The sequence below is a fragment of the Ascaphus truei genome, chromosome 10 (assembly GCF_040206685.1).
Source record: "Ascaphus truei isolate aAscTru1 chromosome 10, aAscTru1.hap1, whole genome shotgun sequence".
In the NCBI taxonomy this organism is placed as follows: Eukaryota; Metazoa; Chordata; class Amphibia; order Anura; family Ascaphidae; genus Ascaphus; species Ascaphus truei.
In genome coordinates this window covers 53413481-53437206 of record NC_134492.1, presented here as the reverse complement: position 1 = coordinate 53437206, position 23726 = coordinate 53413481, and the positions used below count along the sequence as shown (strand labels likewise).

The following is a 23726-nucleotide window of genomic DNA, read 5'->3' as shown; positions in this document are numbered from 1 at the left end:
CTAATGCAAACCAGCAGCAGACGAATGCAGCCCAGCAACAGCTGCTAATAGCCCAGCAAGAGATTAATGCCAACCAGCAACAGGCGAATGCCAACCAGCAACAGGCGAATGCAAACCAGCAACAGACGAATGAAGCCCTGCAAAACGCGAATGCAAACCAGCAAGAGACAAACTGCTTGCTGAGAGAGGAGCAACAGCGGTTCGCTCAGGGCTTACAGCAGGAACTCGAGATCCTGAGGGGGACTATCAGTAACCTTCCACTGGCAGCGGCAGCCCCAGTACCGAAAATGACCAGGGCAAGCCACTACCTTCAGAAGATGGGACCCTCGGATGATGTGGAAGCCTATCTTCTCACGTTTGAACGCACGGCACAGAGAGAGGGATTGCCAGAAGCTGAGTGGGCTGGTCTAATCGCACCCTTCCTAAGCGGCGAACCCCAGAAGGCTTACTTTGATCTAGAGCCAGCCGAAGCTAACGTCTATGCAAAATTGAAGTTCGAGATCCTCGCCCGCCTCGGCGTAACCACGGCTGTTCGCGCCCAAAGGTTTCACGCATGGTCCTTCACGATGGATAAAGCCACCCGAAGCCAGATGTATGACCTCATCCACCTCGCCCGGAAGTGGCTACAACCCGAGATCAACTCAGCCAGCCACATCGTGGAACGGTTGGTCATGGACCAGTTCTTGAGGAAACTTCCCTCTGCCTTACGCCGTTGGGTCAGTCGGAGTGACCCCCACAATGCGGATGAGCTTGTGGCCCTCGTAGAAAGGTACAATGCAGCAGAAGAGCACCCGCAACCCACAGTCGTGGAGCAACCCCACTACCCGAGGTTCCAGGACTCTTCCAGAGACGGTAAAAGGGTACCGGGGTTAAGGGGCGCTGAAGAGCGGCGACCACCTTCACGCAGCACCAGCAACAGTGGTTCGCACACTAAGGGCAATAGCCAACATGGGGAGCCGGGAAAAGGCTCTAAGTGGGACACAAACTATGTACCTAAATGTGTAAATTGTCATGAGAGGGGCCACACAGCAAAAATCTGCCCACTAAATGATGAGCCCATGCAATGCAACAGCGTGGAACCTTATTCGCTGTTGTCCCAATGTATGGGCCCTAGCCCAGAGGACCCCTTGAATAACCATCTGTGGGCATTTGTAAAGGTTAATGGTAAGAGGGTTCAGGCACTTCTTGACTCTGGGAGCATGGTCACACTAGTGTCCGAATACCTCTTGCCCATTAAGAAGAAACAGGGAAACAGTTCACAAAGAGTGGCAATTTGTTGTATACATGGGGATAATCATGAATATTCCACTGTTGATGTTTTTTTTGAAACAGAGTTTGGTTCTTTAGATTTCAAGGTGGGTATTGTACCCAAACTGGCACATGATGTGTTAATAGGGACCGACTTTCCCCATTTTCTAAAAATGTGGTCCCCCGCTCAGAATAGCGCCCAGAGTTCAATAGCGGACCATAACGAAGTATTAGAAGAAACAAATCCTTTCCCTTTTTCAGAAATGGAGGTTGACGAGGGCCCAAATAAGAAGGGGGAAAAGGAGGAGTGCTGTAAAATTCCCTTCCCCATCACTACTTTGGTAGGGAATACCCCAAATCAAGATGTTGAGCAGACACTTACCACCCCAGAACCGGATAAGACCCTCGCTGACTTAGAGGTCAGTCCTGGGAGTTTTAAGAAGGCCCAGTGGGAGGACCCCACATTAGCGGTAGCAAGGGGAAATATACGGGACCAGAATAGTACTCCTGGCCAACCAGATAGGTCACTTGCTTACCCCTACTTCGAGGTAGAGAACGACCTAGTATATCGGGTTGATAAAAGGAAATCAGTTACAACTAAACAATTGTTGGTACCACGGACATTCCGTAACGTAGTATTACACCTCGCACATAGTCATCCATTGGGGGGACACCTAGTGGTGGAAAAGACAAAAGAAAAGGTTCTCCGAAGCTTCTATTGGCCTGGGGTTCTGGCAGAAATTACGAATTATTGTTCCTCATGCCCAGAATGTCAGATCACCGCCCCGTTCAAGGCGTACCGCAGCCCATTGGTACCCCTTCCCATAATAGAGGTACCATTTGACCGGATTGCTATGGATCTAGTAGGACCCCTAATAAAGTCTGCTAGGGGACATCAGCATATATTGGTAATATTAGATTATGCCACCCGATATCCGGAGGCAGTTCCCCTACGTAGCACCTCAGCTAAAAACATAGCAAAAGAGTTAGTAGTTCTGTTTTCCCGGGTCGGGATTCCTAAAGAGATTCTATCTGACCAGGGAACACCATTTATGTCCCAAGTAACGAAAGAGCTATGTAAACTCCTAAAAATCAAGCATCTCAGAACCTCAGTCTATCATCCACAAACAGATGGTTTAGTGGAAAGGTTCAATAAAACCTTAAAGAGCATGTTACGGCGGGCGGTTGATAAAGATGGGAAAAACTGGGATTGTTTGTTACCGTACCTGTTATTTGCCATTAGGGAAGTTCCCCAATCATCCACTGGCTTCTCCCCGTTTGAACTATTGTATGGCCGACACCCAAGGGGCTTACTGGATATAGCCAAAGAGACTTGGGAACACGAGGTTACCCCTTACAGAAGTGTAATAGAGCATGTTGCCCAGATGCAGGACCGCATTGCTGCAGTCCTACCCATAGTGAGGGAACACATGGAGAAAGCTCAAGAAGCACAGAGGAATACATATAATAAGGGTGCTAGGGTCAGAATTTTTTCTCCAGGTGATAGGGTACTAGTTCTGGTTCCCACCGTGGAGAGTAAATTCCTTGCTAAATGGCATGGGCCATATGAGGTCTTGGAAAGAGTGGGAGAAGTAAATTATAAGGTAAGACAGCCAGGTAGGAGGAAACCTGAGCAAATTTACCATATAAACCTACTCAAGCCCTGGAAAGATAGAGAAGTCTTGTTAACCCTAGTACCCCCAGGTCCGTCAGAGAATCAAGAAACTGACCCAGAGGTTAGCATAGCTGAAACCCTGTCTGTTCATCAGAAACGAGAGGTTCAGAATTTAGTGAAAAGAAACAAAGAAATCTTCTCTATACGGCCAGGTAGAACTAGCGTAATTGAACATGACCTAGTCTCTGAACCGGGGGTCCGAGTTAACCTTAAACCGTACCGAATCCCAGAGGCCAAAAGAAAGGCTATAAGTTTAGAGGTTAAAAAAATGCTAAAACTAGGTGTAATTGAGGAATCCCAAAGTGGGTGGAACAGCCCTATAGTCTTAGTCCCAAAGCCAGATGGTACAACAAGGTTTTGTAATGACTACCGGAAACTAAACGCGGTGTCAAAATTTGATACTTATCCTATGCCCAGGGTAGATTAACTTGTAGAGAGACTGGGCAAAGCCCGATATCTCACAACCCTAGACCTAACAAAAGGGTACTGGCAGGTTCCCCTCACAGAAAGGGCAAAAGAAAAGACAGCCTTCTCAACCCCAGACGGCCTCTTTCAGTATAAGGTGTTGCCTTTTGGCTTACATGGAGCTCCCGCCACATTCCAAAGAATGATGGATAAAATTTTAAAACCACATGCTCGGTATGCTGCCGCCTACCTGGATGATGTGGTAATCCATAGTGAAGATTGGCAATCCCACCTTCCAAAGGTCCAAGCTGTGCTTGACGCAGTCCGGTCTGCTGGACTAACTGCTAACCCCGCTAAATGCACTATTGGTCTGGAGGAGGCCAAGTATCTGGGATATTCTATTGGCAGAGGTTTACTCAAACCCCAAACACTCAAAGTGGAGGCGATACAAAATTGGCCAAGGCCAGTTACAAAAAAACAAGTAAGGACCTTTTTGGGGTTAATTGGGTACTATAGAAGGTTTATTCCCAATTTTGCAACTAAGGCAACCCCACTAACTGACCTCACAAAAGCAAGAGGACCGCTAATGGTAAAGTGGTCCCCCGAAACCGAACAGGCCTTTAGAAGCCTGAAAGAAGCTCTCTGTGCCCAACCAGTGTTGGTCACACCTGACTTCTCCAAAGAGTTCGTAGTCCAAACCGACGCATCTGAGGTAGGGCTGGGGGCGGTACTCTCCCAGGAGTCTCAAGGTGAGGAGCACCCCATCCTTTATTTAAGTAGGAAACTAAATCCCCAGGAGAAAAATTACTCCATAGTAGAGAAAGAGTGTCTCGCAATAAAGTGGGCTGTAGAGACGCTCAAATACTACCTGTTGGGGAGAAAATTCCGGTTGGTCACAGATCATGCACCCCTTACCTGGATGTGTCAAAACAGGGAAAAGAATGCTAGAGTGACCAGGTGGTTCCTAAGCCTACAACCCTTTAAATTTTCTGTGGAACACAGGTCAGGGCACAAACATGGCAATGCTGACGGGTTGTCAAGGATGCACTCCCTAATATCCATGGTCGCTCATCCCTCGAGGTCTGAGCTGGGGGGGAGGATATGTGACAGAAACCAGGGGATGGTAATAAATTCCGTATATAGGGCTCCCAGGATACTAGACAGTTTCTATCCTGTTTGGCCTGGGAGTGCAGCCTTATAATACATACACTCCATCCCACAGTTTGGCAAGCGCTGGAACTGAGGGATGAGAGATCCAGACCAGAGTTTGTCTGCTGCCTGATTTCTGTCACCTGTCATGCTAATTAGGAATCAGGTATGAAAGACTGATTTCCTGTTTGCTCTGGTCTCCCCACAAGAGCCAGGAGGCTGGAAGGCTGCTAAACTACAGAGGGGAGAAGCCTCTTCCCCAAACAGGTTCAATCTTTCTGTTCATTTGTGTAAGACTGCAAAAGTACCGTGTTTTGATGTTGGAAGTGGAAAAGCCACTTCCAACCCTGAGTCAGGGATATCTAAGTTAAGTTATCGCTCAGGTGAGCAGCTTTTGTTTTGATCTGTTTTCTGTTGTATGCACTGTGGCAGTCTCAGTGCCTGGGACTGAATAAACCAGGCATAGCCTGTTTAAAGGAACAGTACGTGACGCCTCATCATTTAACCTACCCTAAAAGACCGTGTTCTAAACAGTCCCGGACAAACGACGGAGCCCCGGAGTAAGCCGTTTGTCACAATACATACATACATACATAAATACATACATACATACACCAGAGAACCTGTGACCACAGGCAACTTCACAGGTTACTATTACTTTCCCAACTCAGGAAAGTCATATTACACCTTTAAAAACAACATTTCTGCTTAGCAAACTGCTGTGCAAAGCTGATAAATAGCGTTGTTCCTTATCACTGCTATTTTACAATCCGTTCCTATACAAGATAAAACGTGCTGACCTTGCGTTTGCAGCCTGATGTTTATCGGGGCTTAAACACTATTTGCTTTGCCGCTTCCCTCTTGGGGTATATTAAAAATCAGAGGGGTAATTGGGATTCTGCTGTAGGTGCTTGAGCGTCTGTGCACCGCACAATAGCTATGTACAGTAATTAGGCAAATGGTTACTGCAGGTAGTTGTTGGATGAATGTGACAGTATAATGGGCAATTCTGTTATGACATATTTTAGGATACATTAGTCATTTACTGTAATTACATTTACAATGTGATGTACGATTATGAGACAGAGAACCAGAATATATTACAGGGTTCTGTACTGCCGGTCTCAGGAAATGCACAAGAGCGTCTTTCTTTAGATCATTTTAAAGGGCAATGTACAAATGTAGAAACCGTGCCCTTTTCGTAGCCGCGGTGACACTGGTTGCGGCCCGGAAGGATGAACGCCGCCGGGGTTCCATTCAGAAACATGGAACCTCCCGTAACAGGATCGCGTCTAGAGATGGTCGAATCCGCCCAAATCCATTTAGCTGATGTTATCCCCCAAAATCCGTTTCTCGGTGTAAAATCCGCAAATGGATTCGGGCGGTCTCATTCTGCGCGGATTCATTGAAAATCCACCATTGGGGTACAACTGTCGGCGAATTTGTAAAATCCAATCTGCGGATTCGGCAATCCATTGGCGGAACGGATCGCTGAATCCGCGGATTGGCTTCTACAAAACCATCCACGGGTTGCAGAACCCGCGGAGTTTATTGGTAATAATAATAATAATAATAATAACATCCTCAAAAAACGGATTTAAGCTAAAGCTTTAGTGAAATCAATAGAATTTCAACCGATACAATGAATCAGACGGCCTTATTCAATTTAACATTAAATTGCATCTTTTTCCGAGTGACAAAATAATATATACAGTACTGTGATCAAGCGTGATAGTATTAGAGGGTGGGCAGTTCCCCAAATACCTCTACTTTACCCACAAACCTACTGGTCCACATTTGAATTTAAAACCAAAATGATGTGCTACAAAGATTTCCCCTTTTATTTTTCTTTGTCCAACCCGTGGTCAAAGAGCATTAAAAAAACAAGCAGTGAAGTGCGGTAACCATCTAGACATCACAAACCTCGAAAACTTCGGACCATCATTTGATCTCCTTGAAGAAACGTTTGTACAATATTTCTCCTTTACTAGTAAAAAGGAGAAAAGTCTTACTGGTTCAATCATGTTTCATTGAGAAGGTTCAGCATTTGCAGGTGTTCTTTTGTATATAGATAAGTACTGGTACTCCTGGTGTGTACATTTCATTTCAATTCTATAGTACCACAGTATCTCTCTATGGAACGTTTCTGCAATGTGTAGTGCTTGGTGAATGATGTAATAGCAGGTGCAGTAGGCACTGTACTTATATATATATATATATACAAAAGCACCATTGTGAGTTTAGTATTCCTCATTTCGTAAGTTAACCCTTCGACATGTTTTTCTCTTCTGTGATTGTCATTGCTTCTTGTCATCTTTGTGCTTAGGCCAGATATGCATTTTCTGGATGCAATCTGTTGGTTTCCAATGGTTCACTATATGGTGGGCTGTATTGACAAGTAGGTAAAAATCAACTTTCACCTATTAATCGTTGTAGTTCTGTGCGTCTGTGTATATTGTACATTGTGATGCATGATATCTGTGTGTTTATTGGCCGCAATTCTAAGCAAAGTTATCACCAAATTATCAGATCACCTACACCATGGGTGGACAACTCCAGTCCTCAAGGGCCACCAGCAGCTCATGTTTCCCTGCTTCAGCACAGCTGGCTTAATCAGTGGCTGAGTTTGAAGACTGCACCACCTGCACTGAAGCAGCGATATCCTGAAAACCTGACCTGTTGATGGCCCTTGAGGAGTGGAGTTGCCCACCCCTGGTTGAACAGAGGAACTCGCTCAAGTTTAACTATAAAGGCAGGCTACACCATAAACATTTCAACGCTCTCGTCTTATTCCTTTTTTAAATGACATTGGGGCATATGTATCAAGGGAAAAGTGAGTAAATTGAGGGACAAAATCATTGCTCTAAATGTATCAAAGAAAAAAATCCCATCCATTGCAATGAGATTTCTTTCTATGAAACATACTGTGTTGTGCAGCTTTTTGCCCCCATATTGCACCACTTTTGACTTGATTCATGTCAGTAATGGCAGAGGAAGTTTAGGTAACATAGGCCCTTATTCTATAAGAAAGCCAAATTGACTTCAATGAGGCTTTCCGTGCAGTGATCAGAACTATCTCACTTTATAGAATAAGGCCCATAGGCAACAATATCATTTCATTTAACTTTCAACTCTCCGTGTGACAAGATACAATGTACACAACATGATCCGGCAGAATACAGTACTAAAACTGGGGGTACATCATTGCCCCTCAAAAAACAACCTTTTTTAGTCTCAAATGAAAAGTTTACAAATGTAGCAAGACTCGCCGTACCTTCCCCAGAGCCATGGCAATAAAAAACAAAATGGCGCACCATTCATGTCTATTGGGCCCTTCAGCATTAAGCCACACTGCCATGGTTATGTTCCCACAGTTCTCTCCAGCAGTGGTGGAAAATAAGTCTGGCTACATGTTTATGTAAAAATCACATGGTTTTAATCACCATCTTCTGCTGTCCCCAAACAGTCCCCGTCACCGGCAAAGCTATTAAGGCTCCAGAGGAGGAGACACCTGGATGGTAGAGAGATACAGGACACAGAACATGGCGGCACACAGAGAGATACAGAACACTGAACATGGCGGCACACAGAGAGACAGAGAACACTGAACATGGCGGCACACAGAGAGACGCAGAACACTGAACATGGCGGCACACAGAGAGACGCAGAACACTGAACATGGTGGCACACAGAGAGACACAGAACACTGAACATGGCGGCACACAGAGAGATGCAGGACACTGAACATGGTGGCACACCGGGAGACGCAGAACACTGAACATGGCGGCACACAGAGAGACGCAGGACACTGAACATGGCGGCAGCACAGAGAGATGCAGGACACTGAACATGGCGGCACAAAGAGACACAGAACACTGAACATGGCGGCACACAGAGAGACGCAGAACACTGAACATGGAGACACAGAGAGACGCAGAACACTGAACATGGCGGCACACAGACACAGAACACTGAACATGGCGGCACACAGAGAGACGCAGGACACTGAACATGGCGGCAGCACAGAGAGATGCAGGACACTGAACATGGCGGCACAAAGAGACACAGAACACTGAACATGGCGGCACACAGAGAGACGCAGAACACTGAACATGGAGACACAGAGAGACACAGAACGCTGAACATGGCGGCACACAGAGGGACGCAGAACACTGAACATGGCAGCACACAGAGAGACAAAGGACACTGAACATGGCGGCACACAGAGAGACACAGGACACTGAACATAGCAGCACACAGAGAGACACAGAACACTGAACATGGCAGCACACAGAGAGACACAGAACGCTGAACATGGCGGCACGCAGAGAGACAGAACACTGAACATGGCAGCACACAGAGGGACGCAGGACACTGAACATGGCGGCACACAGAGAGATACAGGACACTGAACATGGCAGCACACAGAGGGACGCAGGACACTGAACATGGCGGCACACAGAGAGACACAGGACACTGAACATGGCGGCACACAGAGAGACGCAGAACACTGCACATGGCAGCACACAGAGGGATGCAGGACACTGAGCATGGCGGCACACAGAGAGACACAGGACACTGAACATGATGGCACACACAGGGACACTGAACATGGCGGCACACAGAGAGACAGAACACTGAACATGGTGGCACACAGAGAGACACAAGACACTGAACATGGCGGCACACAGAGAGACGCAGAATACTGAACATGGCGGCACACAGAGAGACACAAGACACTGAACATGGCGGCACACAGAGAGACGCAGAATACTGAACATGGCGGCACACAGAGAGACACAAGACACTGAACATGGCGGCACACAGAGAGACAGAACACTGAACATGGCGGCACACAGAGAGACACAAGACACTGAACATGGCGGCACACAGAGAGACGCAGAATACTGAACATGACGGCACACAGAGAGACACAGAACACTGAACATAGCGGCACACACAGAGAGACACAGAACATGGCGGCACACAGAGACGCAGAACACTGAACATGGCGGCACACAGAGAGACGCAGAACACTTAACATGGCAGCACACAGAGAGACACAGAACACTGAACATGGCGACACACAGAGAGACGCAGAACACTGAACATGGCAGCACACAGAGACACAGAACATGGCGGCACACAGAACACTGAACATGGCGGCACACAGGGACACTGAACATGGCGGCACACAGAGAAAAACAGAACACTAAACATGGCATCACACACAGAGAGACACAGAACACTGAACATGGCGGCACACAGAGAGACACAAAACACTGAACATGGCGGGACACAGAACACTGAACATGGCGACACACAGAGAGACGCAGAACACTGAACATGGCGGCACATAGAGAGACACAGAACACTGAACATGGCAGCACACAGAGACACAGGACACTGAACATGGCGGCACACAGAGAGATACAGAACACTGAACATGGCGGCACACAGAGAGACGTGGAACATTGAACATGGCGGCAAACACAGAGACACAGAACACTGAACATGGCGGCACGCAGAGAGACACAGAACTCTGAACATGGCGGCACACAAAGACACAGGACACTGAACATGGCAGCACACAGAGACACAGAGACACAGAACATGGCGGCACACAGAGACACAGAACATGGCGACACACAGAGAGACGCAGAACACTGAACATGGCGGCACACACAGAGACACAGAACACTGAACATGGCGGCACACAGAGAGACGCAGAACACTGAACATGGCGGCACACAGAAAGACACAGAACACTGAACATGGCAGCACACAGAGACACAGGACACTGAACATGGCAGCACACAGAGAGATACAGAACACTGAACATGGCGGCACACAGAGAGACGTGGAACATTGAACATGGCGGCAAACACAGAGACACAGAACACTGAACATGGCGGCACGCAGAGAGACACAGAACTCTGAACATGGCGGCACACAAAGACACAGGACACTGAACATGGCAGCACACAGAGACACAGGACACTGAACATGGCAGCACACAGAGAGATACAGAACACTGAACATGGCGGCACACAGAGAGACACAGAACACTGAACATGGCGGCACACAGAGACACACGACACTGAACATGGCAACACACAAAGAGAGAGAGGACACTGAACATGGCGGCACACAGAGAGACGCAGAACACTGAACATGGTGGCACACAGAGAGACGCAGAACACTGAACATGGCGGCATACAGAGACACAGACACTGAACAGAGAAGGAGTGGCTCAGTGAGTAAAGACACTGACTGGCACTGAGTATGAAGCAGGGGAGCCTGGTTCAATTCCCGGTGTCGGCTCCTTGTGACCTTGGGCAAGTCACTTTATCTCCCTGTGCGTCAGGCACCAAAAACATAGAGAGTAAGCTCCACGGGGGAGGGACCTGTGTCTGCAAAATGTCTCTCTGTAAAGCGCTACGTAAAACTAGCAGCGCTATACAAGAACATGCTATTATTAACATGACGGCACACACAGAGACACTGAACATGGCAGCACACAGGGAGACACAGGACACTGAACATGGCAGCACACAGAGAGAGACAGAACACTGAACATGGGGGCACACAGAGAGACGCAGAACACTGAACATGGCGGCACACACAGACACAGAACACTGAACATGGCGGCACACACAGACACAGAACACTGGACATGGCGGCACACACAGACACAGAACACTGGACATGGCGGCACACAGAGGAACATAGAACATGGTGGCATACAGAGAGACACTGAACATGGTGGCACACAGAGAGACACAGGAGGCTGAACATGGCGGCACACAGAGAGACACAGGAGGCTGAACATGGCGGCACACAGAGAGACGCAGAACACTGTACATGGTGAGACACAGGAGGCGGAACATGGCGGTACACAGAGAGACGCAGAACACTGTACATGGTGAGACACAGGAGGCTGAACATGGCGGTACACAGAGAGAGACACTGAACATGGCAGCACACAGAGAGAGACCATGAAGTCCATCACTGGGATGATTTATCGTGTCTCGATATTTTAAACACTTATTTGCTTCAATGAAAACTTTTAGATTACAGCCTTTCTTAATTGGGATATAGCCAGGTTTCTCAGCTGACTCTCCTCTGTACAGTACAGCCAGGTCATGTTTTAGGGATAACCAGCTGGTCCCACATTCATTTTAAAGAAGGGATTGGAAATGTATTGATTATTCTCCAAATCTGGTCTGGTCGGGGTGTACTTGAAGAGCTTTGGAAACACTCCATTAAACCTAGAGTTTAAGCCAAGGATTGTCAACTCCAATCCTCAAGGGCCACCAACCGGTCAGGGTTTCAGGATATCCATGCTTCAGCACATGTGTGCTGTCAAAGACTGATTCATTGATTTAACCATCTGTGCTGAAGCAGGGATATATTGAAAGCCTGACCTGTTGGTGGCCCTTGAGGACTGGAGTTGGCCACCCCTGCTCTAAAACACCACACTGGGTTTAAGCTGTTGCTATCAATACTTTGAGTGTGTACTGTACATGTAGATTAACACGTTAGGAAGTTCCAATAGACACCCTATGACCCCATGCAAGCCTTAAAGGGCCATGTCTACTAAGAAGTGTTTCTGCATAAGTCACCTTCTATGTTGGATGATACCTGACAGCCCTTTAACTTGATTGGGCCATACAAGGCCATGCATATGGAGAAGTGCTGGAAGTAGCACTGCTTAGTGAATAGGGCCCTAATCTTATGTGCATGTCCATGCCCAGTATTTTGACTGAGAAAACTCTGTAAAGTGTTTAATACACCTATGCAGACACCTTAGGTATGTGGTTGCCTTCAAGTCATAAAGGAAAGCACCTCACAAATTGAGGACAACATTGGAGGTGCTACTGCAATCAAGTGTCTGCAACTTTGTACTGTAGGTCAATTAACAAGGAGCACTCATCTGAATCCTTCGTTTATTTATCGGTAGTGAATGCCTAAATGGTTCAGAGTACCTGTGCCTATTTTTTAGAGATGCTATGTACTCATATGTTCCTATCTGTACTACACAGGGGAGGAATTATGTGCCCTTAATATTTGTGTTGCATGCCTGGTTTCCCTCCCATTGTATAACCTGGACTGACTGACCTGGAGGATGCTGGTAGCTTTACTAGGTTGCTTAATCAGAAAACGCAGCCCGCTGACCTGCATTATTTCAGGTATCTGTGATTCCACTCTGGAGAACTTCATGGGGTGTGTGTCCCCTTTCCTTTGTGCCCTGACTCTCTATGGCGGAAAGTGTTTTATTGGCAATGAGGTTATTTATTCAAATGAGTTCTGCAGCTTTTTGCCACCTAGCCTGCTAATTGTTAGTGGCTTTATCTAACGTGGTATAGGGTGGGAGTACTACAGTTCATATGTGCATCAACTCATCTCATTGCAGTACTTGACCATTTAACTGAAGTTAAGTTAGTTGATTTATCGCAATTGCTTAGGTATTTTTCACCTGAAGACGCATTTCATGTTCCACACCTCCAACAGAAAAAAGGTCAAACGAATAGACCAAACACAACCGGCTGATTGCATTTTCGAATGTTGAAATGTTATTTGGAAATACATTGTAACAGTCTTCCAAACCAACTGGTTACCCAATCTGTTTACTACTAATACTCCATAAGCTACTCCAAACACCCACATACTAACAGCGGGAGACGCTCTGCTGCATAGTATGGTGATTTATATCAGGAGAAGCTGATGGTGGAATAATATAGAAACACTGTAGTTTGAAAAGTGCAGCAGGTTCATACATTTTATTGTCCAAAGTAATTTGCAACCGATAAAGTGCCTGCCCATAATGTTTGTTCATTTTATCCCATCACATGATTCATACAGTCGCTTAGTGTTATATTACATATTAATACAGAAGTTCCTTGTCTGAATTTAGAGTGGACATTATTATATTTATTAGTCTGCCTTTTTATCAATCCTCAATGCCTCCTGCAGCGATATTCTGTAACAGTGGTCTATAAGAATGATTTTGTTTGAGGTATGCTCCTACCGAACAAAGTGGGGATTGTGTAAGAATTGGTGGGGATTAAAATATGTATTGGGTGTCTCTGCTCTACATATAAGAAGAATGAAGTCACATGGGCATGATTGGTGCCAAACTCAAACAAAATCATGAATATTATATTTTCTTAATTCTATGCTGTATCTGCTTATTTTCAATGGTGGTTCCCAAACATGATATGCTGGTTTAGATACATTACACTATCCACCCATGACACAAAGACCTAAACTGCCTTTGTGTTTCCAAAAGCCTAGATGACTTGCTAAGGTGTGGAGTAACCTTCGCAGCCAACATGGTTGTTGTAGACAAGGAAAGTACCATGAGTGCAGAAGAAGATTACATGGCAGACGCCAAAACAATAGTTAATGTGCAGACACTCTTCAGGTAAGCTGATTATAATATTCATTTTAAGTTTGAGATGCCTGTGTCTTATTCAGACTCTGGACTTTTGTTACTCAACACTTTCTGAGTACCCTAACCAGAGGGTCTTTCCAGGATCCTCAGGATGCAAACAGGTCAACAGCGAGCGCACATAAAACAAAAAGAGAAGGATGAACAATTAATTGTATGTTGACTTTCTCTAAATGAATTGATCATGAAATCTGGGGTGGAGACATGTGAACTTAATGTATATCAAAATGATAATCAGCACTCACACGGCCGTATGTGAGTGACAATCACATCTGTTGCAGAATAAAACTGTTCTAGAATGGCATTAACTCCTGTTCCTGATTGAGCGCCTTCACGTCAATGCCAGGGTGCCCTCAGACAAAAGATGAGATGGAAACAGCATGTATCGATCTCACATGCAGAAGTATTCACAATGAAGTGAATAAGGGTGGTGAGGGGTATAGATATATAATAAATAATATTCAATCACATGGGCTAATGTGAGTGCCCTCCTATCTCAAGGTTGATGGTGACCCACAATGTGCTCGTCTCACACACATAAAAATCCATAAAACTGTGCGCCTTGGGTTGCTATCTTCCGGGTTCCTGCTGTGATGTTGTTTCCTCCGCGTCCGGGGGTGCTTGCAGGAGGTTCCGGTGAGCTACGGTGGCTTTTGTAAATCTGTAGGGAAGTGAATGGTGTGAGGATTCGCTGACACCAACATAGATGCTTCCTGACTTCACCGGGTGCACCAAGATGGCCACCTATACAGGAAGTCAGCTTCGGATTAGAAAAGCTATTCACTTCCCTACAGATTTACAAAATCCACCATAGCTCACCGGAACCTCCTGCAAGCACCTCCGGACGTGGAAGAAACAACATCACAGCAGGAACCCGGAAGATAGCAACCCAAGGCGCACAGTTTTATGGATTTTTATGTGTGTGAGACGAGCACATTGTGGGTCACCATCAACCTTGAGATAGGAGGGCACTCACATTAACCCATGTGAGTGAATACTATTTATTATATATCTATACCCCTCACCACCCTTATTCACTTCATTGTGAATACTTCTGCATGTGAGATCGATACATGCTGTTTCCATCTCATCTTTTGTCTGAGGGCACCCTGGCATTGACGTGAAGGCGCTCAATCAGGAACAGGAGTTAATGCCATTCTAGAACAGTTTTATTCTGCAACAGATGTGATTGTCACTCACATACGGCCGTGTGAGTGCTGATTATCATTTTGATATACATTAAGTTCACATGTCTCCACCCCAGATTTCATGATCAATTCATTTAGAGAAAGTCAACGTACAATTCATTGTTCATCATTCTCTTTTTGTTTTATGTGCGCTCGCTGTTGACCTGTTTGCATTCTGAGGATCCTGGAAAGACCCTCTTTCAGCTGAGCAGCAGCGAGAGTTCTGGCCTGTATATTTTAATACGTTCGGTCGCTTCCTCTCGTTCACCGCCCGACATGCCTGTTCACTCATACTGTTTGTGACAGTGTAGCATTTTCTTTAAAGCAGCGCCCCAGTTTCTCCACTTTTTTTAGATGTCCCATTTGGGCTAGATGGAGGTATAACGCTGGCAGTCCCGTTGCTGTGGGCTCTATTCAGACAGGTAGATTCTAGTGGCTGTTGCAAGACTTGGTAGTGCCTGGTAATGAGCAACAGGATGATGCAGGGTCAGAGAGGCCCTGATCAAGACAGGCAGGTAGAGTCATCAGGCAGGCATGAGTCAATCCAGGTGGCAGGCAGGGAGAGTGGTTTGGCGGCTACGGTTTGAGGCAGGCGGTCAGCAGGTAGTGGTTAGATGGACATGGGTTGAGGCAGGCAGTCAGCAGGTAGTGGTTAGGTGGGCATGGGTCGAGGGAGGCAGTCGACAGGTAGAGTGGTTAGTTGGGTAAGGGTCTAGCTGGCCTATAATAGGAAACGGGGATGTGTCAAGTGAGGGCTAATCTGGATCAGCGGAGTCAATCAGCAGCAGCTTAAAGCCACACCGAAGCGATGGGACTGTCCAGGTATTAATCTGGCTCGCTGAAAGTGCTACTGCCCTGAGTAACCGAGGTTGCAGGTTCAACCCCCCCCCCGCCCCCCCAGGCCTAACAAATGCACACCATTGTCCTATTATAACAACATGAAATTTAATGACATGGGAGTCCCATGAACAGCCTGTGATATTTGATAACATTACAACATATTACATTTATATTTTTTCTTGCCTCCTTATCGCCACTGCAGAATAAATAACTAACTCACATTAAAACACCGATACACAAAGACAAAGATATTGTACATTGTCTGCACACAGGCTAATTGGCCTATACATAGATTTGTACAGCACACAGACCCACACATACATTTATACTGTTTGTGCCCTTGATAATTGTGTATCATTTCTTATATGGGTGGCAGCTTTTAGGAATAATTTTTCCATTACCACAGGCTTAATATAATTTACCCTCCACCGGAAACTTTATTATTTACTGCTGAATTTGGACTGCAGCCCTGCAGCAAATCACATATATATGATTTATAGCTGTTAATGCCATTGTTTATTATTGCCCTGTCCCTCAATAACCTGGGCTATTTGTGCTGCATTGCCACAGCAATATTACAGGCTGCTGTTGTCTGCATTGACAGCATATTCATCATTATATCATGCTTTGAGTACAATACAGTACCAAAGATAAAAATGCACAGTGAAGAACACTATGAAAAAATACTTGCTGCAAGATATTCATCCAATTCTTTCTCTTCCCAAAAAAAAGTGCAAATTATATATGGTATGGTGGATAAAAAAAAGTTATAAAACCCCTCCACTGTACGGCATACAGTAAATAAAAATACTGCTTGTGAGCACATTCACATATCTCAGACAGGTCTGCAACCCTGCCCTTCCCCATTACCTCTTAGCATACAGTGCTTCCACTGCAGACAGGGATTCTGGGAAATTACATGCAAATGAGCACACAGTGTCACCTTTTGCCTCATCCATTTTAACATGGAGCCCTATAAAAACGTATGCCTGCCGCATGACACACACAGCCTGTGTCGACAAAGCCGTGTAATGCAGCAGGCATACGTTTATAGGGCTCCATGTTAAAATGGATGAGGCAAAAGGTGACACTGTGTGCTCATTTGCATGTAATTTCCCAGAATCCCTGTCTGCAGTGGAAGCACTGTATGCTAAGAGATAATGGGGAAGGGCAACGTTGCAGACATGTCTGAGATACTCTATGTGAATGTGCACACAAAGAGGATTTTATATTTACTATTAAACTATATAATTCTTATTGGCCAACAGGGGATTTCTTGGGAGCCAAACTAAGGAACCAGTGGGGGTCCCAGGATTAACGTGTGTATATATAGGGGTCCCGCAGGAAAGCTGAGCGTGCTGTTAACGTTAGCCTTTGTGGAAGCTAAAAAAGCTCTGCAACCTATTGTGGTAGTCAGGCGAGCAGGAGCTCTATCCTCTGCCCCACCTCTGAGCAGGAGCTCAATCCTCTGCCCCACCACTGAGCAGGAGCTCAATCCTCTGCCCCACCACTGAGCAGGAGCTCAATCCTCTGCCCCACACGAGCAGGAGCTCAATCCTCTGCCCACCCTCCGAGCAGGTGCTCAATCTTCTGCCCCCCCCCCCCCCCACTGTAAAGATCCATGATAGATCTGGCCGCGCACCCTACAGCACAGGTCTACCTTGTCCCATGACCAAGCGCCTCCTTGACAAAAGGGGGGACACCACAGGTACCCTTACCGAGCTGCGATCCCCTGGTACATCCCGCGGCACCATGGATGCCCCCTAACCTGCTCGTCCTGCGCGTGCGCGCCATGTAGCTGGAGAAACCGGCGCCACTGGTCCACATCCGGTCTTCCTTCCGTCGGCGCATCGGTGACATGCAACACACTTGGACTGCACACGGGCGGTGTGTGCGCACAGCAAAGCAGAGACTGGCTTCTCTGCATCAGATATCGGCTGTTGCTGCTGATTCCTCCTCACCCTATCACAGGACCACCTATTGCTGAGTCCTCCTCCCTACAGGCATCCCATTGGTTTCTGCTAGTATATATGCTCAGCCAGCCCCTTGGCAAGATGGCTGAGCATACGACTTCATTCACTGCGAAGTGCTTACTGCTTCCCTGCCTCCCTGTTTTGTACCTTGCATTCTAGTTCCTGTGTTTTTCCGTGTCTGACCTTGGCTAGTATCTGGACTCCAAACCTCTCCGCTCCTGACCCAGCTTTACCAACGACGATCCGCACCTCTCCAAAACCAACCACGGCAAGTACTTACAACGATCCTCACCTCTCCAACATCGTTCACGGCAAGTACCTACGACAATGCCGACTTCTCTGACCCGCGTACCCACTACCAATATACACTCCGGACACTCCCTCACGGCTGGATGTTGGTTATTCTCAAATCCCCACCTCGGCCTTGCGGCCACGTTCTGTTTGTGGTGAGCACTCCGTTACACCCACCAAGCAGGAGCTCAATCCTTTGCCACCCCATCGAGCAGGAGCTCAATCCTCTGCCCCCCCATGAGCAGGAGCTCAATTCTCTGCCCCCCACCAAGCAGGAGCTCAATCCTCTACCCCCCCCCCCCACCATGCAGGAGCTCAATCCTCTGCCACCCCACTGAGCAGGAGCTCAATCCTCTGCCACCACACCGAGCAGGAGCTCAATCCTCTGTGACCCCCAACCCCACCGAGCAGGATCTCAATCCTCTGTGACCCCCAACCCCACCGAGCAGGAGCTCAATCCTCTGTCCCCCCTCCCCCCACCGAGAAGGAGGTCAATCCTCTGCTCCACCCCCCCCCCCCCCCCCCACGAGCAGGAGCTCAATCCTCTGCCACCCAAACTGAGCAGGAGCTCAATCCTCTGCCACCCCAACTGAGCAGGAGCTCAATCCTCTGTCCCCAACTGGGCAGGAGCTCAATCCTCTGCCACCCCCACCCTCCACCGGGCAGGAGGTCAATCTTCTGCCATCCCACTGAGCAGGAGGTCAATCCTCTGCCCCCCCACTAAGCAGGAGCTCAATCCTCTGCCCCCCCATGAGGAGGAGGTCAATCCTTGCCCCCCCCCGTCACCAAGCAGGAGCTCAATCCTCTGACACCCCAACCAAGCAAGAGCTCAATTCTCTGCCCCCCCCCTTCACGAGCAGGTGCTCAATCTTCTGCTCCTTCATTCCCCCACCGAGCAAGAGCTCAATCCTCAGCCACCCCACTGAGCAGGAGGTCAATCCTCGCCACCCCTCCCCCCACTGAGCAGGAGGTCAATCCTCGCCACCCCTCCCCTCCCCCACCACTGAGCAGGAGGTCAATCCTCGCCACCCCTCCCCTCCCCCCCCCACTGAGCAGGAGGTCAATCCTCGCCACCCCTCCCCTCCCCCCCACTGAGCAGGAGCTAAATTTCAACCCTCTGCCACCCCACACTGAGCAGGAGCTCAATCCTCTGCCCCCCACAGAGCAGGAGCTCATTCCTCTGCCACGGAACCGAACAGGCGCTCAATCCTCTGCCCCCCCCCCACCGAGCAGGAGCTCAATCCTCTGCCCCTCCCCCCCCACCGAGCAGGAGCTCAATCCTCTTCCCCCCCACTTAGAAGCAGCTCAATTCTCTGCCACCCCACTAAGCAAGAGCTTAATCCTCTGTCCCCCCCACCGAACAGGAGCTCAATCCTCTGTCCCCACACCGAACAGGAGCTCAATCCTCTGTCCCCCCACCGAACAGGAGCTCAATTCTCTGCCACCCAACCGAACAGGAGCTCAATTCTCTGCCACCCAACCGCACAGGAGCTCAATTCTCTGCTACCCCACCAGCATCTGATTTTATTTCCTATTATGACAGTGGGAAATCTTATTCTATGTCTGTCCTTGTGCTAAATATCCAGCGGAATACAGTAATATATCTTCCCCACCGGACAGCAAAAGGCAAACAGTTGTCTGAATCACAGAGTCTGGTGGAAACAGAGGTCATGTATTTTTGAAAGCATCAAGTATAGGCAGTCCCTTTCCTCCTGACAGAAGCAATGATTTACGCCTGCTGTGTCCCACTGTGACGTTCTTTTTCATACCTTTTTACTGTATGTCATAGTGTGAGAGGTTTGAAGAGACTGAAATTCAGAGAACTCTCTTTCTCTCTCTCTCTCTCTCTCTCTCTCTCTCTCTCTCTCTCTCTCTCTCTTTCCCCTTGTAACAGGGACTTATCATGGTGTGATTAAACTGCCTCTAAATTCAGCAGGGAGCTGGTTAATTGCAGACAGGCAATTAACTAGACTCCATCTGGCCACATTAGTGCTCTAAGAAAAGCCTCCTGTTGGAAACAGGAGAGAGATTTCCTGAGTTCACGATTGTGCTGACAAAGGAAGGCAGAGAATCCTGCACACAGACACTGTCTTGAGCACAAAGGTGCAAAAACAAGTACAGGGGCACATAGGAGAAGAAACAAAAGACACAATTAGTAATTTTAAAAAACAATTTATCAGTACACTTGGATGTGTACAACTTACTTTAAAATATAAGGTGGATCACAAAAATCCAAAACGTCCGCAACACCCATGCCAAAAAGTCCCAGTGTCTTGAAGGGAACGAATAATGCTCAGTCTCTATGATGGTATAAGAAAAAAAGGCTGGAAACACTATTCTCTTGGCGTCTGCAAGCAAAGTCTGCCCACCTGTAGGACAACCAGCTGGGGCTCTAATGAATACAGGAAAAACAGCTACCATAGCGCTTCCCGAGGTCAGGAAGAGAAATACACCTGATAGTCCCAAAATGGAGGACAAGATGTGGCGTTCCTGTAATTAACCTGTTACGCTGTGCTCACCATGGACAAGGAGGGACCCCTAAACTGAGGTGAGATGGGTAACAACTGCACCCACAGCTACGGGGGCACGCCTGGAATGTGGAAAATAGGCATATGGAACCGTCTGGGAATATAAGATAGAGTAAGATACTCGCCAGACGAGAAGGGAGGTTCCAGAAGATAGTTGGTACCGAGAGCCTGGGGGCCAGAGCCGGGAGGTAGGTTGGAATCTGCAAGCCGAGGTAAAGGGGTTCGGAGAGTCCAGGAGGTCAGGGTGCAAGCCAAGGGTCGAAGTCCAGAGCGGGTCCACAGCCAAGCCAGTACGGTACACAAGGGATCACTAGAGAAGACAAAGAGACAGGAACTGAGACAGACACGACCGTGGGTAACACAGGTCACGCAAAGCTATGCTCAGTCAAAGAACGAATGGCTGGACAAAGTATAAATAGGAGGAGGGACCAATAGGAAGAGGGGGAGTGACGAGGGTGCGGCCCCAGGGAAGATAGGGATTGGTGGGAAGGATATTGCCACAGCTGCGCTAGATGTGAAGCTTGTGGGCGGTGCACGCGCATCAGGCGTGTGCGCCATGCGGGAGAGACGTGCGCAGCCTGAGCTGGGGGCGGGAACTGCTCCTGAGGGAGGACGTAAAGGTCCTCGGCCGTGCGCGCGCATGCGCACGTTCAGTAGCCGCCGCGGGAAGCGGAGGATAAGGAAGATCCCGTCCGCGGTGGCGAGGAGGCAGAGCGGAGGCAGAGCGGAGGCAGGTAAAATCACGGGAGGAACCCCCTTAGAGAGAGGTGTTCCCCCGGACCTTACAGTACCCCCCCTGAGGAGCGGCCTCAGGACGACTCCAATATGGCTTTTGGGGAAATTTAGCGTGAAAGAGTCTCAGCAGTCTGGGAGCATGTATTTGATGGTAGGGTACCCAAGATCTTTCCTCTGGACCAAAGCCCCTCCAGTGAACCAGGTATTGTACCGAACCTCTCGTCCTCCTGGAATCCAGAATAGACTGAATTTCAAACTCCTCCTGCCCCTGAACTATGACTGGCTTAGGGTCAATCGGTGTCCTATGGAACCGCGGACTATGGGACACAGGTTTCAGCAGTGACACGTGGAACGCGGAGGGTATCCTCATGGATGGAGGAAGTTCCAGACGATATGCCACAGGATTGATCCGTTCTATTACTGAGAATTGACCCAAGAACCTGGGAGCCAGCTTGTGGCTTAGAGTCTTCAGTCTAATGTTCTTGGAGGAGAGCCAGACCTTATCCCCTGGTTTGAAGACTGGTGCCTGACGGCGGTGACGATCTGCCTGTGCCTTTTGTCTGTAAGTTGCCTTTCTTAAAGCCCCTTGGATCCAGGATTCCTGAAGATCCTTGATTCGGTCATCGGCCGCTGGAACCCCGGAAGGAACTGAGTTGATGGGCAGCTGACCCGGGTGAAAACCATAATTAATGAAAAAAGGGCTTTCAACGTGGAGCTGTTCTTTAAAGAGTTATGGGAGATCTCTGCCCAGGGAAGTAAATCTACCCAATTGTCTTGGCATTCTGCGATGAAGCATCGGAAGTATTGCTCCAGAGCGTGATTCGTTCTCTCGGTTTGCCCATTAGTTTGGGGATGATACCCGGAAGAAAAATGGAGGGTGATATCCATCCTGCGAGCGAAGGCCCGCCAAAATTTTGAGACAAATTGTGTACCTCGATCGGATACGATGGAAAGGGGAGCTCCGTGAATGCGGAATATTTCCTTAACAAAAATGTCTGCCAGGGTGGGGGAATTGGGTAGGCCTTTGAGAGGAACGAAATGGGCCTTCTTGGAAAAACGATCCACGACAACCAAAATGAAGCGGAGGAGAAGGAAGATCCCGCCCGTGGCGGCGAGGAGGCAGAGCCAGAGCAGAGGCAGGTAAAGTCACGGGAGGAACCCCCTTAGAGAGAGGTGTTCCCCCGGACCTTACCCCACGGAAGAGTCGCCCTTCCGGTCCTAGGAGGATAAGGATGAAGATATCTCTAATGGGGAACCGAACCGAGTCACACCCACAAAACACCCCAAGAATGGTGGAGGTGCATAAACTCGGTGCACCTCAAACAACTATGATCCCGAATATTCTTGCCAGCTAACACGACTGCAAGAGAAGCCTGGCGGATACAGTGAAGCTGCTGAAGTTTAAAATAAAGACGGAGACCCCAGTATCCCTAATGTGACGGTGTCGTCCAAAACAAAAAGGCGGAAAAAGAAAAGCAGCTCTTCACTTACCGTGGAAGGAACAGACAAGTTCGCAGATCCCGCAGAGAAAAAGGGTGTCTGAGGTGCCCTGCAGCCTAGAGAAAATGGAGGATTCGTCACACGGATGACAGAATATCCAGAGGGCCCAAGGCAGAAGTCGTGTAACTCAAAGAAGTGTCTGTCCGGTGCCAACAGTGAGGAACCCTCAACCAACCATACCAGGGAAGCGGAGCCAGAACCAGTCAGTGATGGTCCCTTGACCAGGACTGAAGATGCACTGCAAGCTGCCAGAAATAACTGTGATCTGCTCAATAAATAATTGAAAACGGAGAGAGAAAATAATGCTGAGCTACAGAAGACTGTGCTCGCAATTTACTCTGTGGCCATGATCAAATTGGAGGATCTAAAGACAACACTAGATACTGTGAATGCTACTTATGCCACCACGGTGGAAAAACAGAACAAATCTGATAGAATGGTTGCTAATCTGAAACAGAAATATGAGGAGGCACTGAAAGAGATTAGTCTCTCTCAGCAAGAGGTTCACAATTGCTATAGAGAGGTGAAAGTCTCTCAGAATGACGTTCATACTCTCCGCATAGAATGGAATGCCTCACACCAGGAGGTCAACAGTATCCGGACAGAGGTGGACACATCGCAGAACGAGGTTCATACTCTCTGCAAAGAGCTTGATGCCTCCCACCAAGGGATCAGCATTTGCCGCACAGAACTAGAAGTCTCTAAAAAGGAACTTCACAGTCTCACTGAGGAGCTGCACAT

General features: G+C 47.9%; 1 protein-coding gene across 4 annotated transcripts in view; it reads left to right on the top strand.

Moving 5' to 3' along the window:
• The window catches only part of KCNT2 (potassium sodium-activated channel subfamily T member 2), a 391255-nt gene that overhangs the window by 333540 nt on the left and 33989 nt on the right, over positions 1-23726 (top strand). For 3 of the 4 annotated variants that reach the window (XM_075616937.1, XM_075616935.1, XM_075616936.1), the window contains exon 20: positions 13770-13904. In XM_075616937.1, the coding sequence (XP_075473052.1) occupies positions 13770-13904 (135 nt within the window). Of the gene's footprint in view, positions 1-6803; positions 6876-13769; positions 13905-23726 lie in introns of all 4 variants that reach the window. The other variant, XM_075616938.1, reaches the window with a different exon arrangement.